Raw genomic sequence first — 16,460 nt, 5'->3', positions numbered from 1 at the left:
TATTTTAATTTCAATACATCTGCTCCTATGTATTTTAATTTTCATAACTAAAATTGTTCATCATTGTAAATACAGTGCTCAAGTTTAAAGCTGCATTCTCAGACTGACCATTTTGACAAAAAAATGTCTGAAAACCAGTGATATAAGATTGCTGATGGAAGATCATAAAACATTTTTACAGAATTATCTTGACCGTTTTGACAAAAAAATGTCTGAAAACCAGTGATAAAAGATTGCTGATAGAAGATCAGATAACATTTGTACGTATCTTTGTTTGAAAATGGATATATTTATGGTTAAAAAGCGTTTCTAACGCTTTAAGAAAATGGAGTCTTTTGACAGTGTTTCAAACAACTGAGATCTGTTATTTTGTGAATCATCTTATATGACTGACTGAATTGAAGGCAATGATATCAAAATCAATTAATCTGTAAGATTGCAGTTTTAAAGGTGCATGTCCCTAAAGGTCAATTGGCAGGAGATCTCATCAAATTTAATGAAGAATCATACATTCAATGATGCAATTCAACTTATTCATTTTGATGAGAATCAGCATTTAAAGAAGTTACCATGAGCTCTGATTTTTTTGCTGTGCTTTTTTTATGACAAATTTATCATTTCTGTAGAAAATGTCTGACACTATCATACAAATTGTAGCAAAAGAAACAAAAAATGGTTGTACAGAATTAATGTTTATTTAAATATCTATAAAAAGAGTTGTTCATATAATAAAACATTATGATGCACATTGTAAATGTAAAACATAACTAAAGTACAAGGACATAAAAAAATTATTTAATTTTATATATTTATATGATTTTTGAATAATAATATTTCTTATGATAACAATAATAATAATAATAAGTGTTGAATACTAAGCACTTATACATATTATACATGTATGAATATCAATAATAACAGTAAAAAAACAACAGTTCAACCAACAAAAGAGATCCAACAAGTACTAGCAATGGGAATCAAACCAAGGCCTAAAAAAAAATACACTTGGTTCGGGTTACCCGACCCTACCTAAGGAATAGGCGCCGACCCTACCATTTTTATAGTCAGTTTGAAAAAAAAATGAAAAACTAAAAAAAAAAAAACAAAAAAAAACATTTCGTTTTTTTTTAATTGCTTTTCAATATGTAGTTTAAACCTTAAATGCTTAAACAGAAGATAGCTTTAACACCATTCTCCAATGATGAAAATGATATTCTTATATAAAGCCTAATAAAAAATAAAAAAAGCCTACCTACCCTACCTATTTTTGAGAAGGATGTAACCCTAACCAAACATTTTTTTTTTAGGCCCAATATGACCCAACAGTGATTCAAATAACACTAGTTGTCTATCACACATTCTGTCCAACAAGCAGTCCAAACAACACTGGTGGTCCAACCAACACTTCCAGTCCAACCATTTATAATTGTTCAACCAACACGTATGGTCCATCCAATATAGCAGCCCAGTAAGCAATAGATGCCAAACCAACAATAGCATGTCAGGTACTAGCTGTCCATCACGTTGCTACCAATCTAGCAGCCCAACCAATTGTAGTGATGTTCTTCATTGAAAGTAATGATCTCAGAAGGTAACATCAGCATATTTGAATCATATCTGTAAAGAAAGGAATGGAACATAAAAAGCATATTTTTATAAAAAAGTAAGTTACTCTCAGACTTATTTATGAATGGGTTTTAAGACAATCTGGAAACCGATTTAATTCCAGGCCTGGGGGTATGCGACTAGTCCGGTGGCCATCATAATATTTGAAAATAACAAATCATTCAGAAGACTACACAGGTGACAGCATGACATAATTACTCTAAGTAAAATGTTTATTACACACCGGTCTCAAAAATAGTCAGTAAGACCGGTGTGTACTCAATGGAAGTATCGAAGTTACCGAAACAAATTTCCAAAGTAACTCCCTCACAAGGCACTAACAATGCTTGTTATAATGTGTGGATATGTGTGGATATGTGTGCGAAAGGATCTGCCAGACAAGCCAGGAGGTGAGATCCTGAGCGCATATTGTACGTGCACAGCAGGGATGCATGGGACATGTAACCACATAGCAGGGGTGCTGTTTCGGTGTGAACATGCAGTGAAGACTGGTGAGACAAGTACCACATGTACAAGCAAACCCTCTGCCTGGAACGTTCCAAAAGGGAAACCAGTCTTCAAAACCCTTAAAGCAACAGATGCGACTTGGAAAAAAGGGCATTTTACCAAGACAAATATGGACAAGAGTGAAGAGCATCAAAGGAAAACACTAAAGAGAAACTTCACCCCATATAACAAAAGGCAGAAAACTGATCTTGAAGACACAGCCAAACTGAGGCAGTCACTTTTTAGTATAGCCACTGAAGAAGTGAAGGACTCTTGCTTCTGCTTGGCATATGAAGGCCGAAGATTAAAAAAAGAGAGTTTAGAAATGCCGCCAACTGTTTTGGAAAATGCAAAAACCTCATCCTCAAAAGAAGACTTCCTTAATAAAATAAACTTAACAAGGAAACAAATTGAGAACGTAAAAGGAGAAACCGTTAATCAGTCTGATACACCAGCATGGTTTGAACAAAGAAATGGGCGCATTACTGCCAGTTATTTCAAAAGGGTCTGCACACGAGTCGATACACTAAAACAGAATGAGACCAAAGATGCGGCAAAACTTGTGAACTCTATTCTTGGAAAGGACAAGCCTGTTAAAACGAAGGCCATGAAGCATGGAATAGCCTTGGAGGCTTTCGCAAAGAAGGAGTATAAAAAGATAATGAAACAAGAGGGTCATGATGACCCTGGATCGCTCACCTGAGTAATTTGAGCTACATGTTTCAAATGTCAAACTGATGCTAAAATATTAAGAAAGTAGGTCAGTAGGTCCCATTCATGGTCACTGAAAGTCAGTTTTAAAATCACAGTGCAAAACTGTATATGTCATCTAAATTTCAGGGCTGTATCTATAAACAAAGTTGTAATTTTAACAACCAAAGTTGCCCGTTTATTATCCCCGTCATCATGGAGAGTGGGGTCGGAGAGCCATCCCTACTACTCCTTACAAAAGTTATATACATATAAATCGACAGTTTACAAAAGGAAAAGAGGTAATTTTGAGACCTGGTCAGAAGCACTATTGATTTAACTGGGGGGGTTTTGTTGTTGTTTTTTCTGACATAGAACAATACATGTTTATATAATTTTTAAGCTTACTGTCCTGATAAACCTGTTGACAGTCTAAAAATTTGTTTGTCTTTTTGAACAAATTAATGTCTATAGTAATTACATGTTGTTTAGTAGGGTTTTTTAAAAAAAAATAGTACGAGAAGGTACTGACTGAGATACAGTCTTAAAGTTATAATACTGCTCAAAATGATTGAATAATTAATGGTAAAAAAACGTTAAAACATGAGAAATGTTTAAACATTGAGGAACTCCTAGTAAATAATACTATACAACCATATTTTCTCAGAGTATACAAAAAATATCAGTCAAGGTTTAACAAAGAAATATTTATGACTGGGCCAGTCAAAAGAGACTTTACTACCATGCAACCATGCCGAATAGGAACAGAACTGCTACATACAAAAATTTAAGTTAACTAAAACTTTAACAACAACGGCTTTTCAAACGATTAGAAAACATTGGTTAGTGTATTTTAGAAAACGGTAATGATCCAGTTGAGCAGTATTATCACTTTAAACATAATTATTTTTACTTAAGTTTTGTTAGAGAAATTGTTTTTTTTAATTTATTAACTTCATTGACTATATTTCAGCAAGGAAAAAATGTAGACACAATCTTATATATTAAAGATTATAGTAAAGTAAAATATGCTTACTACATGTATAGTAAAATATGCTATGATGTGCAACGGTGTACATGTACTTTCATTTTCAAATATGTCCCCTAATTTACATTATGTACAAAATTAAGTTAGTGTTGAAAAAAAATATCTGTTAAAGAAAGTTTATTGTTCAAGATGCAACTAAAATAATTCAAGACTGTAGGCTTATTTTCGAAATTGTCTACCAAAAAGTAGGCAGAGGAAAAAAAAAAGATTCAATTTAAAAAAAAGTAGCAAAATTTAGCAAACCCTGCAGGATTTTTTTCTAGATATTACAATTTGGGGGCTAAAATAGAGGCAATACTGTGAAATCAGTAGTACATGTATTCAGGCCTGTAAGGGAACGTTGTGATAATCTTTATGGATTTTTTTGAAGGGAATTAACCAATAAGTGATCTATTACTGTTTAAAGATAAAATTTATGTATCCATGAATTCAGATTGTTTCCAAGTGTCATTTGGAATCAAACTAGGAGAACCCTGGAATGTAAGTGATTTCTTATTAATTATGCCCCCCTTCGAAGAAGAGGGGTATATTGCTTTGCACAGGCATGTGGGTATGTCGGTCGGTCGGTCGGTCCGTCGGTAGACCAAAGCTTGTCCGAGTGATAACTCAACAATTCCTAGATGTATGGTCATCAAACTTCACATGAAGGTTGGGCCTGACCAGTAGATGACCCCTATTGATTTTGGGGGTCATCGGGTCAAAGGTCAAGGTCACAGTGACCTTTAATGGTAAAATAATTTTAAAGCTTGTCCGAGTGATAACTCAACAATGCCTGCACCCATTGCCCTCAAACTTGACATGGAGGTTGGGCCTGACCAGGAGATGACCCCTATCATTTTTGGGGGTCATCAGACCAAAGGTCAAGGTCGCAGTGACCTTGAATGGTGAAAGGTTGTCCGAGTGATAACGTGACAATACCTGCACCCATGGCCCTCAAACTTGACTTGGAGGTTGGGCCTGACCAGTAGATGACCCCTATTGTTTTTGGGGTCATTGGGCCAAAGGTCAAGGTCACAGTGACCTTTAATGGTAAAAGGTTGTCCGATCGATAACTCAACAATGCCTGCACCCATGGCCCTCAATCTTGACTTGGAGAATTGGCCTGACCAGGAGATGACCCCTATGGTTTTTGGGGGTCATCTGGCCAATGGTCAAGGTCACAGTGACCTGGAATGGTAAAAGGTTGTCCGAGTGATAACTCGACAATGCCTGCACCCATGTCCCTCAAACTTGACTTGGTGATTGGGCCTGGCCAGAAGATGGTCCCTATTGATTTAAGGGGTCATTGGGCCAAAGGTCAAGGTCACAGTGACCTGGAATGGTAAAAGGTTATCCGAGTGATAACTTGACAATGGCTGCACCCATGGCCCTCAAACTTGATTTGGAGGTTGAGTCCGGCCAGAAGATTGTCCCTATTAATTTTAGGGTTCATTGGGCCAAAGGTCAAGGTCACAGTGACCTTGAATGATAAAAGGTTGTCCAAGTGATAACTCAACAATGCCTGCACCCATGGCCCTCAAACTTGACATGGATGTTGGGCCTGACCAGTAGATGACCCCTATTGATTTTAGGGGTCAAAGGTCAAGGTCACAGTGACCTTGAAAGCAAACTCGACAATTCTTGGACCTATGGTCAGCAAACTTGACATGAAGGTTGGGCCTGCCCAGTAGATGACCCCAATCGACTTTGGGGGTCATCAGGCCAAGGTCAAGGTCACAGTAACCTTTAACGCAAAAGAGTTAACAAATCTTCCCCCACTGATATCTCAACAATGCCTGAACCTATGATAATTAAACTTGACATGGATGTTAAGCCTGACCAGTAGATCACCCTTATTGATTTAGGATTCATAGAGCCAAAGGTCAAGGTCACAGTGATCTTGAATGGTAAAAGGTTGTCCGAGTGATAACTCAACAATGCCTGAACCCATGGCCTTTAAACTTAACTTGGAGTTGCATCTGACTTGCAGATGACCCCTTATGATTTAAGTGGTCATCGGGTCAAAGGTCAAGGTCACAGTGACCTTGAACGAAAAAAACTTGTCTTGTGATAACTTGACAATGCCTGCACCCATGGCCCTCAAACTTGATATTTAGGTTTCTGGTGACCAGCTGATGACTCTGGATTTTGAGTTCATAGAGTCAAAGGTCATGACGGTCATAACACACTTTATCCTCACACTTTAATGGTCATAATCTTAAAACAGCAACAAATCAGCTGTCATTTCGGTCCATGCATATTTCATTCAATTGTCCATATAATCCTGACAACATGGCGCTCAGGGGGGGGGGGGGCATAATGTTTGACAAACATCTCTTGTTTTAAACCATTAGTAAATGCAACAATTTTTTTTTGGTGCATACATTACAATACCAGACATTTACATTAAGGAATTAAACAAACTTTATATGGAAAAAAAGGTTAAAAACATATCATTTCCGCGACACAAATAAGAACAAGTATAACTAACAAGAACTTAAACTGATAAAAGTTGGAACTACAAGTATATTAAAACATGCCGGTGGCATGAAAAACAAACAGTATGGAAAGTGAAATCAAACATAGACTTTGAGGGCACAGATGCTATCCAAAGAGCCGAAAACTACATCAATGACTTCGAAGCAAATTCATATGACAAATTTACTGTTGTAAAATCCGATAATTTCAAATTGTTCGGTAATATTTTAATTTACCCCTCCCGCTATTAAAAGAATAGAATGATTTGTTGCCCGCGTTTTTTACTCTGAATTTTTAGATACATTCCTTAGATTAAAATCGTGTTGCTTTCTGTATGGAGAATGTATTGACAAATTTGACCACTTGGACTGTCTGCTCTTTATTAGAGTGTAAGAGATTCAGATGTACCTCTTAATAAAACAATTCTGTATGTGTTTTTATGCACCACACAATTGTAACCACCGGCACAGCCCTCCCAACGTACAGGGACAGTGGAAAAATGGGCAGTGTTTTTACCTTCCAGGTGGCCCCACAGTGCTGGGTGAATGTGATCTTAAATAATGCACCAGTCAATTGTAACCATGGCCCCCACAGGTCCGGGGAATAGCCGGGACTTTGACTTTCGGTCCAGCCAACCTCATCAATCTCTAGAAAAGCTTTGCTGAAACATGTATAAATTCACTGAAAAGATATTTCCTGGCACAAAGCCATGGGGCATTTCCCGCTTTATTTTGGTTCGAAATTAAACCACCGCATTTACTTGGCACTTTTAAAAACAAAGCACATTTACCCCGGTTTATCCTGGATCTGTTTTGGACATGGTTACAATTGACTGCAACACTTTGCATGCCATGGTGTACTAGATCTGTTACGACATGAATTGTAATAGGTAAATGGCCATATTTGGAAGTAAAAAAATGATTATTCACCCATCCATCCAGAATGAAAATAGGGTTGTAGGATATGCTTACAGGGGCCAAATTGCTGACAGTCTTTACTTTTGTTATTCAGCTGGATCCATCAAGCATGCATTTTTTTGGAGGGAGCATTCTTGTGACTCGAACCCAATTTCCTACGATGGAGTTCCTTTTATAATTGTTGGGAAGCAGCGACGTGAATGTTTTCATGGGCCGGATAGAAATCGGGTAAAAAGAAAAAGAATGAAGACAGAAAAAAGGTAGGTGTTGACGATTTTATGACTATGGCAAAGAGATAACAAAATAATAAAAAGTAACCATGAATACTCAATTAAATGAAGCTAAAGTTAACCGATAAACCTGTATACATGTCTGTGTTGGATAGAAGGGGTATTGTGTCACAAAACAGATTAAGTAACACTTTCCATGGGAAGAAATACAATCATGAATTTAACTGATAACATTGCCTATTATTTGTATGAAATTGGTCAATCCAATATTAAAAATGTCACGCAATATCTCAATATTTATAGTTAAACTAAGTGAATATTTGTGTTGAGCTGGTTTTTTTTTTTGGTAAATATCGGAATAATACAAAGATTTCAATACCAATATCAATCAGGTTTACTTGTGCTTTATTATTTAAACAATTTTGCCCCTCCTTGATTTAAAAAACAAGTTGAAAACCTAGTTTCACGATAGGCCATGCTTCCAGTGTAAATTGAAATTTATATGATTTATATCATTGTGAACAACTATCACATTTTTTCTGTCAGGGCATAGGTAAGACTGACATGCATATGATCAGTGTTTTGGAGGCTGATTAAAAGTTAATAAAGTAACAACTGTTTTCATCTTTAAGGTTGATCACACTTACGAAGAAAAGGGAAGGAAGCTTGTCCTGCCTAGCCACAAATGGAATTGCCCTGCGTTCATCATGCTGCGATATATCGTCAGGTTTCCTCAGTATAAGGTGAATACCTCTCTAGAGTGTGTGAAATTGTTGCCAAAAAGAGCATTTACAACTGGGTTTTGTAGCTCTCTGAAAAAAATCACTGTCAACTGGTGCTCTATATGAAATGTTAAGCATTGGTCCAGATCTCTTCCATTGTGATGTCAAGTAGATCTGCTAAATGCACTTCTATGTATTCCAATCTGTGAGGGTTTTAAGCTCGACTATTTGAAGAATAGGTGGGCTATACTACTCGCCCCAGCGTCGGCGTCTGGTTAAAGTTTTAGGGCAAGTTGGGATTTTCATTTATAAGTCCAATACCCTACATTCAATTGACTTAATACTTCACGCAGTTGTTTAGGGCCATCACATGATGAGGTTAGATAACTTCATATTATTCTTAACTCAGATTATTGCCCCTGATTGACTATGGAACTTCGGTTAAAGTTTTAGGGCAAGTTGGAATATTTATTAATAACTTCTATATCCTTTGTTCAATTGACTTAATACTTCACACAGTTGTTCAGGACCATCACACAATGAGGTTATATAACTAATATTATCCTTAATACAAGTTATGGCCCCTGATTGACTTTGGTTAAAGTTTTAGGGCAGGTTAAAGTTTTAGGTCAAGTTGGGATTTTCACTTAAAACTCCAATACCATTCAATACTTCAGACAGATGTTCAGAGTCATCACATAATGAGGTTAGATAACGCCATATTATCTTTTATACAAATTATGGCCCCTGATTGACTATGGAACTTAGGTTAAAGTTTTAGGGCAGGTTGGGATATTGTATAATAACTTCTATTCCCTTCATTCAATTAACTTAATACTTTACACAATTGTTCAGGACCATCACCCAATGAGGTTACATAACTCCATATCCTTAATACAAGTTATGGCCCCTGATTGACTTAGGTTTTAAGCAAGTATAAGTTAAGGGTAAGTTGGGATTTTAATAAAAAAAACTTCTATACCGTTCATTTAATGCACTTGATAAAATTCAAAAATTTATTACGACCATCTTACAACAAGAAACATAACTCCATTTTAAGCCTAAATATAAATTATGGCCCTTGATTTTTTTGATTTTTTTAAATTTTATTTGAAAGGCATATATGTATATTCTTAACCACATTTTCATAATGGGAAATCAAGTTATTTGAATGACTTGCCTCATTGTTTGGGCGGGCTGGTGGGAGAGCAGCATCAAAGTCACCATATGTATCGAATAATTTTAGTTAGGTTTGACATAAAGAGACCAAACTTGGTATTATTACAACCTTATTGTATTATAAGTCAAAGCGGCGTAGTCGAGCGCGCTGTCTTACGTCGGCTCTTGTTTTGTTAAATGACCTGGGAGGCATTTATTTCATTTTTCATCTTAAAATTTTGTCGCTACACAAAAGCTTGTCTGCATATATATATATTTATAACCAATAGTAGTGCACACAGGTTCATGGACCTTTTTGTTGAGCTGAGCATGCACATACTTTTTTTGTCACATTCCACTTTGTCTTTCAAGAGTTATGGTGATGATTGTTGAAATTCTACTACTCCTGTGTCCAGGCCTTGTCTGGGGAATTCATCACTTCTGTGATAGCTTAAGTTTACGGAATGATTTTAGATACACTCTGATTCCAAATACCAACGTAGAACACAAATTGATCGGCTGAAAAAGTGATCTACAGAACAAAGTCATGCCTGTGTTGGAACATGGGTGTATTGCTCTACCCCAGAAAGTGCTGAACACAAATACCATGTGAGAGGAGAGGTATGATCATTTTTAAAAAAAGTTGACAATTTTTATATAACTTGAGACTAAGAAAAAACACTAGGAACAGAATGAAAATACTGTTACTTCTTTTATTAAAAATGATTTTTTTTTCACACATACCCTTTTTTCCTTGTTTTTGATAGGAAATACAGCTTGTGTTAAGATAATCCACCTTCTGTTATTTTTTAAGCTTGTTTTCTCTGAAGTCATCATATGATGTCTTACCTGAGGTTTAAAAGTCATTGATAATAATTAACAGTTTGATGATGGTTTGAGCCATTGTAGGAATCACCTTAAAGCAGTGTACATAAATTTAAAAACAAGGTTATTTTGTCATTGATCAGTTTTAGATATTTAAATCATTATATTGACCAAATAAGTATTGTTTGGTAATTTTAATCTCTGTTGACATGTTATGATGATGGTGATATTCATTCAGTGGAGCCAAAGGTTACATGATGTATTCTGAAATGACTTTTTCCTTTTGATTCCTTCTTTTTTCAGTTTGGATCAATATTTCAGCCATTGGACAAAGTCATCATCAACAGGATCAAAGCTCTTGTTGCAGAAGAAATTCGAAGCGTGTCAGAGATGAAGAGACATCTTCGAATTTTCGCCAAGCAAAATTTTCCAGGGGTATCAGAGCTGAGCAATCGGTATTTCCCTTCAAACAAGGACATCAGGAACCATATGTCAGCAACTTTGAGACTTGACAAGTAAGTAACAGGTTATACCAATTTATCAGATATTATAATAAGCATAGCAACTTGAGTGATGCTTTATTTTTAGCTCGACCATTCGAAGAATAAGGAGAGATGTTCTACTCACCCAAGACTCTAGTTTGCATTTAATGCCAAAAATTGCCCTTTATATTATTCGACTTAGAAATTCTGGTAAAGGTTTTGCATCTAAGCACACATAGGTTAATATCTCAGCAACTACTTGATTTATTGCAATGAGACTTAATACAATGATACCCAACCATCCAACTTACTTAACCAAGTTAGAAAACCCTAGTTTGCGTTTAATACAAAATTATTGCCCTTTATTATTTGACTTTACGATTCTGGTAAAGGTTTTGCATGTTACCACATTAAAGTGAATATCTCAGCAAAAACATGTATTGCATTGAAACATTAGATATGTCTTTCAAACTATCTGACCTACTTAATTAATAAAGTTAGATAACACTTTTTTGTAAATATAATGCAAACACATTTATGTTACTATCTCAGCAAAAACATAATGTTATGTATTGCATTGAAATGAAATCTAATTTAACAGTGATCCATGCATTTTTCGCCAAAACTGTTGAATCCTTACACTGAAAAGTGGTGGAATAGTTTACATGCTGTCTCTGTGACAGCTCTTGTTAATGTTGTTCTTTTATGAGATAAATTTGATAACCATACTGCTGTGGTGTGTCCATGTCATGAAAGAACTGCCCAGTTTTTAAAATGACATGTGTATATAAAACAAATCACAATGGCCTGTAAAATCGTGATTTTCTCTAGATATTCTGATGAAGAGCAAGAGAATCTAAGGTTGCAGATCAACCAGTGGCAGACTGAAAATCTCCAGGACAATTTTCACTATATCCCTAGGTAAGTTTATATCGCACCTAACAATGGAAGTTCATACAGAAGTTCCAAATTGCAGTACCCCAGATAAGCTGCATATTTGTTTATTCCACTTGATAGAAATTGCCAAATACGCTATTAATTTCATCTATAGGATGCAGTGATTGAAAATTTGCCCTATTAGATTACAATTTATGCATAAAAACAGACTTTTGACACTTACACTTAATATATTTTTTTCTCCGCAATTTTGCAGTGCACATGCTTGCAGTGCTTCGCAATCAGACGGGCTAGGGGATCATATGGAAGAACTTATTTTTGTGCACCAAAACAGCGACAAAAAACGCTTGCTGGCCAAATAAGGTCATGAAGTCTGTCTTTTGGATGCAACATATAAAACAACCAAATATGACCTCCCATTGTTTTTTGTTAGTGTCAACACAAATGTGGGGTATATGGTTGTTGGAAGTTTTATAGTGCCGTCAGAGTCTTCCTACAACATTGGGCGAGGTCTTCAGGTACTCAAGGCTTGGAACCCTTCCTGGAACCCAACATACTTCATGACAGATTATGATCGTAAAGAAATCAATGCCATAGAAAATACTTTTCCAGGTATGTAACATTCCTCAATGATTTTTACACTTAACTCAAAATTTACTGAGACTGTATACTTTGTATACTTAAGATAAAATTGATTTTAATACTTGTCATTTGTTTACGAATAAAAAAATGAATTAGGATTACAAACTGGTTTAAACAATTTTCTGATGTAACAAGATGTCATAAATCTCTATATGTATACCTAAAATATGAGCTGTGCTTTGACAAGACTAAGTTTAACTTAATATCAATGTATTCTTAAACATCATGAGATGCCTTTATTCTCCTTTGTCATATGTAATATCAGACAATGATTGTCAGAGCAGGGCTTATATAATGTAGTGATATGTAGTGGCATTCTATGCTTCGATGGGAGATGCACAAATCAGTTCATGTTTGGTCTAAAAGTATAAATTTTGCAGTGACTAGAAACAACTTGTAGATGATAATTTGGCAATGAAGTCTGAGCAAAAACATTCAATTAAATTTTAAATAAATGTACTCATATTTATGTTCTTTATTGATAGGTAGATGTGCTATGTGTGAAAAAGATTACAAACCTTCGTTCTTTTACTGTGTGCATCTCCTTGTTAATAGCTGTTTAATCTGTTTCAAGTCTGATATGTGGTGTAAATCAGTCACCATAATCCCTAACCCTTACCCTAGTGACGTAGTCAATGTCTTCTTTTTATATTTGTTTGGTGATAGCACTCGCTTTTCTTACATCTAAACAGAATTGATATTATTTTGTTTTCTATTGTACTCTCTTGTGTTTCTTTAAATTTTGCTAGCACATACACATAATACAGCTTAACCTTTTTTAGGCTTTGGGCAGCTAAGCACAAAGTCAGGTCTATAGATATCACCTAAATGCATATAAGGGTTTTATTTAAATTCAATTTAGATACCATTGGCCTGGTTTTATTTAAATTCAATTAAAATACCTTTAGGCTGATTTTCTTTCTTAACATTTTCCGAAAATTTATATGCCAATTGTGCAAGCTGAAGAACAATATCATAAATCCGAGCCCTTTTTTCCCCTCTCAATGCCTTTAAAAAATCCAACATTTTTTATGAAACATTTAGCCAAAAGCCCTAACAAAGATGCTCAATGCACATAAACCATGGGTCATGCAGTCTAAAGGTCATTGTTGCATAAAAAAGTAAATAAATGGAGCCTGATGTTCAGCGCTTATTTTATTCATATAAAAAAAGACAGAGGTGATATCTGTTTAGCTGTGTGTTAACCGCAGATATAGCATAGTTTTGATTATTTCTAACTAAAGCAGGAGTCAAGTTTTCAATATGTTGAATGGAATTCTGCTTTTGTGCAATATTCTTTGTTTCTTCCTGTATAACCCTTCAGCAGTACAGTTATTTAATGTATTATCCTTTTCACCCAAAAGCAAGCAGTACGCATATTTTGCAAAAGTAAATTCTTCTTGAATTAGAATTTTATTATTGCATTAACATAATACCAGGTAAGGGAGATGTGGACTGCAGATATTGAGGTAAATTTATTGCAGAAAATGTTGAGTATATTTAATATAATTATGTTCTTGGCTTAATGAAATGAAATTATGCTTGACTATTGGATACTTCTGATCAATATGGTGAAAATTCATGATTTTGTAACTTAGTTATCATTAAAACTGAAAGCTTATAAAGGCTTGTGAGGTATGATTAAAGCTCTCCTAGCTAATTCTGTCATGCGTCTAATCAATATTTTGAATTACACAATTATATTTATTAAAAATTGAATTTCTTGTGACAAGTCAAGATACAAATGATTTGTTTTGCAAATGTTTTGTTTGTTAAAAGAAAATAATTCAAATTAAAAAGGGCAAAAGCTGTTTCCTCTTGTTTGCTTAAATCAGCATTATTTTGTAAGATCTTTATAAAACAGCGGGTCAAGTATGAATCTAGGTCACATTGAGGAATTAAAAACAACACCAGATAAATTCTTAGAATTACTTTGTTAAAGATGCACTCTTACTCCCAAATAAGATTAAACACAATACAAATGTTTTAATATACCAAAAATGATGAATAAATGTCAAAAACAATGGTTTCTATGAAGGATGCTAAGTTTAACTTGGAAGAAGGGTGCAGAAAACACGGTATTTCTACCTATTGAGATGATAGTGGAATACAGTAAATCTTTGAGCATTCACTTCACATGTCACTAAACTATATAGTGGCCACATTTTCTGTTTGATTGAAACTTGTTTTAGGAATTGCATGTGACTTTCGTAAGAATCTTAATTAATGATATACACATTTGTAATATCTGTACCTTATTGCAGGTTGTTTTACATACTTGTGCGACTTCCATCGGGAACAAGCTTGGCAGCGCTGGGTTGGACCATCCAATGGTATTACAGAATCCGCTGACCTTCTAAAAAGTGTTAGTATTATGTTCAGCTGAACAAAAGCATAAGCTTAACAATTAATTTAGTTGTTTTTTTTATTTAAAGTGTGGTGTATTTTATACTTGGTTGTTGTATTTCAATTTATTTACTATAAGTGGGCAAATAAAACCTACTTTATTCAGTACACCAAAGAAACATGTCAAATATCAACTACTACAGCAATGGACCATTTTTTCACAAGCATTATTCAAATGTACAACTGCTTCAGATTGAGGAGGATTGCCAACTCTCAGTCAGAGGAAGAGTTCATTGTAGCTGTTGAAACGCTCAAGGACTCTGTAGATTGGAAAGAAAATCACAAGTTCCGCACATGGTTTCAGAGATACTGGCTATCTGTGTCAGAGGTGATATAAAGGCACAAGTGTCTATGTTAATAGAGAATCACTTTATCAAGTAAATAAATCATAATTATTTACAAGTAATATGTCAGAATTTGAGAGTTCTTCTTATGAGATTTTATGACATTTTAAGAAATCATTTATATGTATGTTGTATGTTGCTGATAAGTGGTTAAGACCAGATACATATCTTATATTTTACACATGAAATACATACAGATTATTTCATAAATAAATGTTCTTAAATATACTCTTTTTAGTGATTCTACGAGAGCATATGACCCTTTCGATTTAGTATTTAACAGAAGAAAATACTTCAATTAAAAACATGAATGTGGTTTTGACAGTTTGCCTTTTGACTAGGTGATTAACATTATTTTATATTTTAAAACAGAACACAGTTATCTGTTCATCAAAATGGTTGATTATGCTTGCTTCAGACCAGTGTTTTATACCTAACTTCATTATGGATGTACCATGATGAAACACTTGACCTTCAATTGACCTTAATAAGCACACGACATTGTATTTGTCACTCTCAGGTCATCTATTTACATTTCAGAATAAGAGTTTTCAATATTTTGTTTACATTGCATAAGGGCTATTCCAGTAAAACATATAACCCCTGGGGGGGAAGGCACTTTACAATTATGCCAACCCCCTACAGAAGCAAATTTACCCTATATGGGTCCAAATTAGAGAAAAAGGGCACCCTCCTATATATACCATTTAAAAAACTGCATTCCCCCCGTGGGTTATATGTTTTACTGGAATATCCCTAACAATGATTTGAAGAAAAAAAATTTAACTATTGTTTGCAGAGATGGGTTCAATACCACCGTCAGACATATTTGATTGTGCGGGTGAACACTACAAATGGTCTGGAAAGGCAGCACAAGGAGTTTAAAGAGAACTACTTGGCCAACTATACGATGGGGTCATTGAGCAGTATGGTCACTACTTTGGTAAAAAAGTTCCTTCCAGAGCGCTACATTAGGTAAATGTATACTTTATGATAATCATTGTCCAATCTTCACCAAATGTTATCAGAATGCATGTGTATGGTCATAATAGCTTCCAGCATGTTTGATAACCAGACATATTGCTTCAGACATTCGAAAGTTTTGCTGTTGCGTTAAAGATCCTACCTAAATTCATTATTGTCTGATGAATAACCTCAGGAGCTTTTGTCCAATCATCAGCTAATTTGGTCAAAATGATCATGGAAAGAATATATCAGTTGGGATTGATTACCAGCCACGTTGTCTCAGTCATTATTCCAGATAAACAAACTTTGATTTACTGTTACTACAATTTCAATTTGGTTGTAAGCTACAACCACTTGTCACTATATTTGATTACTATAAATAGGATGGGCATATTTTGTGACAGTGGGAGCTCTTGTCACAATTGTGTGCGATTTTGGAAGTTCAACTCCTCCAAAATGTTGGCATGTATGTCTCTCAAACTATACATGTTGAGACTTATGAAATGGTTGTGTAGAAATACAGGGGAGATTGCCCTTAATTATTAAAGGATCCATTAAATCTGA

The 16,460-nt window shown here is 34.9% G+C and overlaps 1 protein-coding gene across 1 annotated transcript; it reads left to right on the top strand.

Annotated features, from left to right (window-relative positions):
• Positions 1 to 11,585: 11,585 nt before the first annotated feature.
• LOC128216275 (uncharacterized) lies at positions 11,586 to 16,029 on the top strand. The gene is made up of 5 exons (XM_052922842.1): positions 11,586 to 11,616; positions 11,902 to 12,150; positions 14,445 to 14,556; positions 14,779 to 14,914; positions 15,730 to 16,029. Exons 1-5 carry the CDS (start codon positions 11,586 to 11,588, stop codon positions 15,907 to 15,909), a joined length of 708 nt encoding a protein of 235 aa, XP_052778802.1. The 3' UTR covers positions 15,910 to 16,029.
• Positions 16,030 to 16,460: the final 431 nt, after the last annotated feature.

This window comes from Mya arenaria, chromosome 14 (genome assembly GCF_026914265.1).
Source record: "Mya arenaria isolate MELC-2E11 chromosome 14, ASM2691426v1".
NCBI lineage: Eukaryota > Metazoa > Mollusca > Bivalvia > Myida > Myidae > Mya > Mya arenaria.
The sequence above is the reverse complement of the archived record's forward strand: the minus strand, read 5'-3'. Positions and strand labels throughout refer to the sequence as shown.

What these genes read in the sequence shown, in the direction of transcription:
- LOC128216275 (XM_052922842.1), top strand. Translation starts at nt 11,586, where the DNA reads ATGGAAGTTCATACAGAAGTTCCAAATTGCA. An exon ending in TACAGAAGTTCCAAATTGCA is followed by an intron (nt 11,617 to 11,901) that starts GTACCCCAGATA and finishes TGGCCAAATAAG; the next exon opens with GTCATGAAGTCTGTCTTTTG. An exon ending in CTAAAAAGTGTTAGTATTAT is followed by an intron (nt 14,557 to 14,778) that starts GTTCAGCTGAAC and finishes CAACTGCTTCAG; the next exon opens with ATTGAGGAGGATTGCCAACT.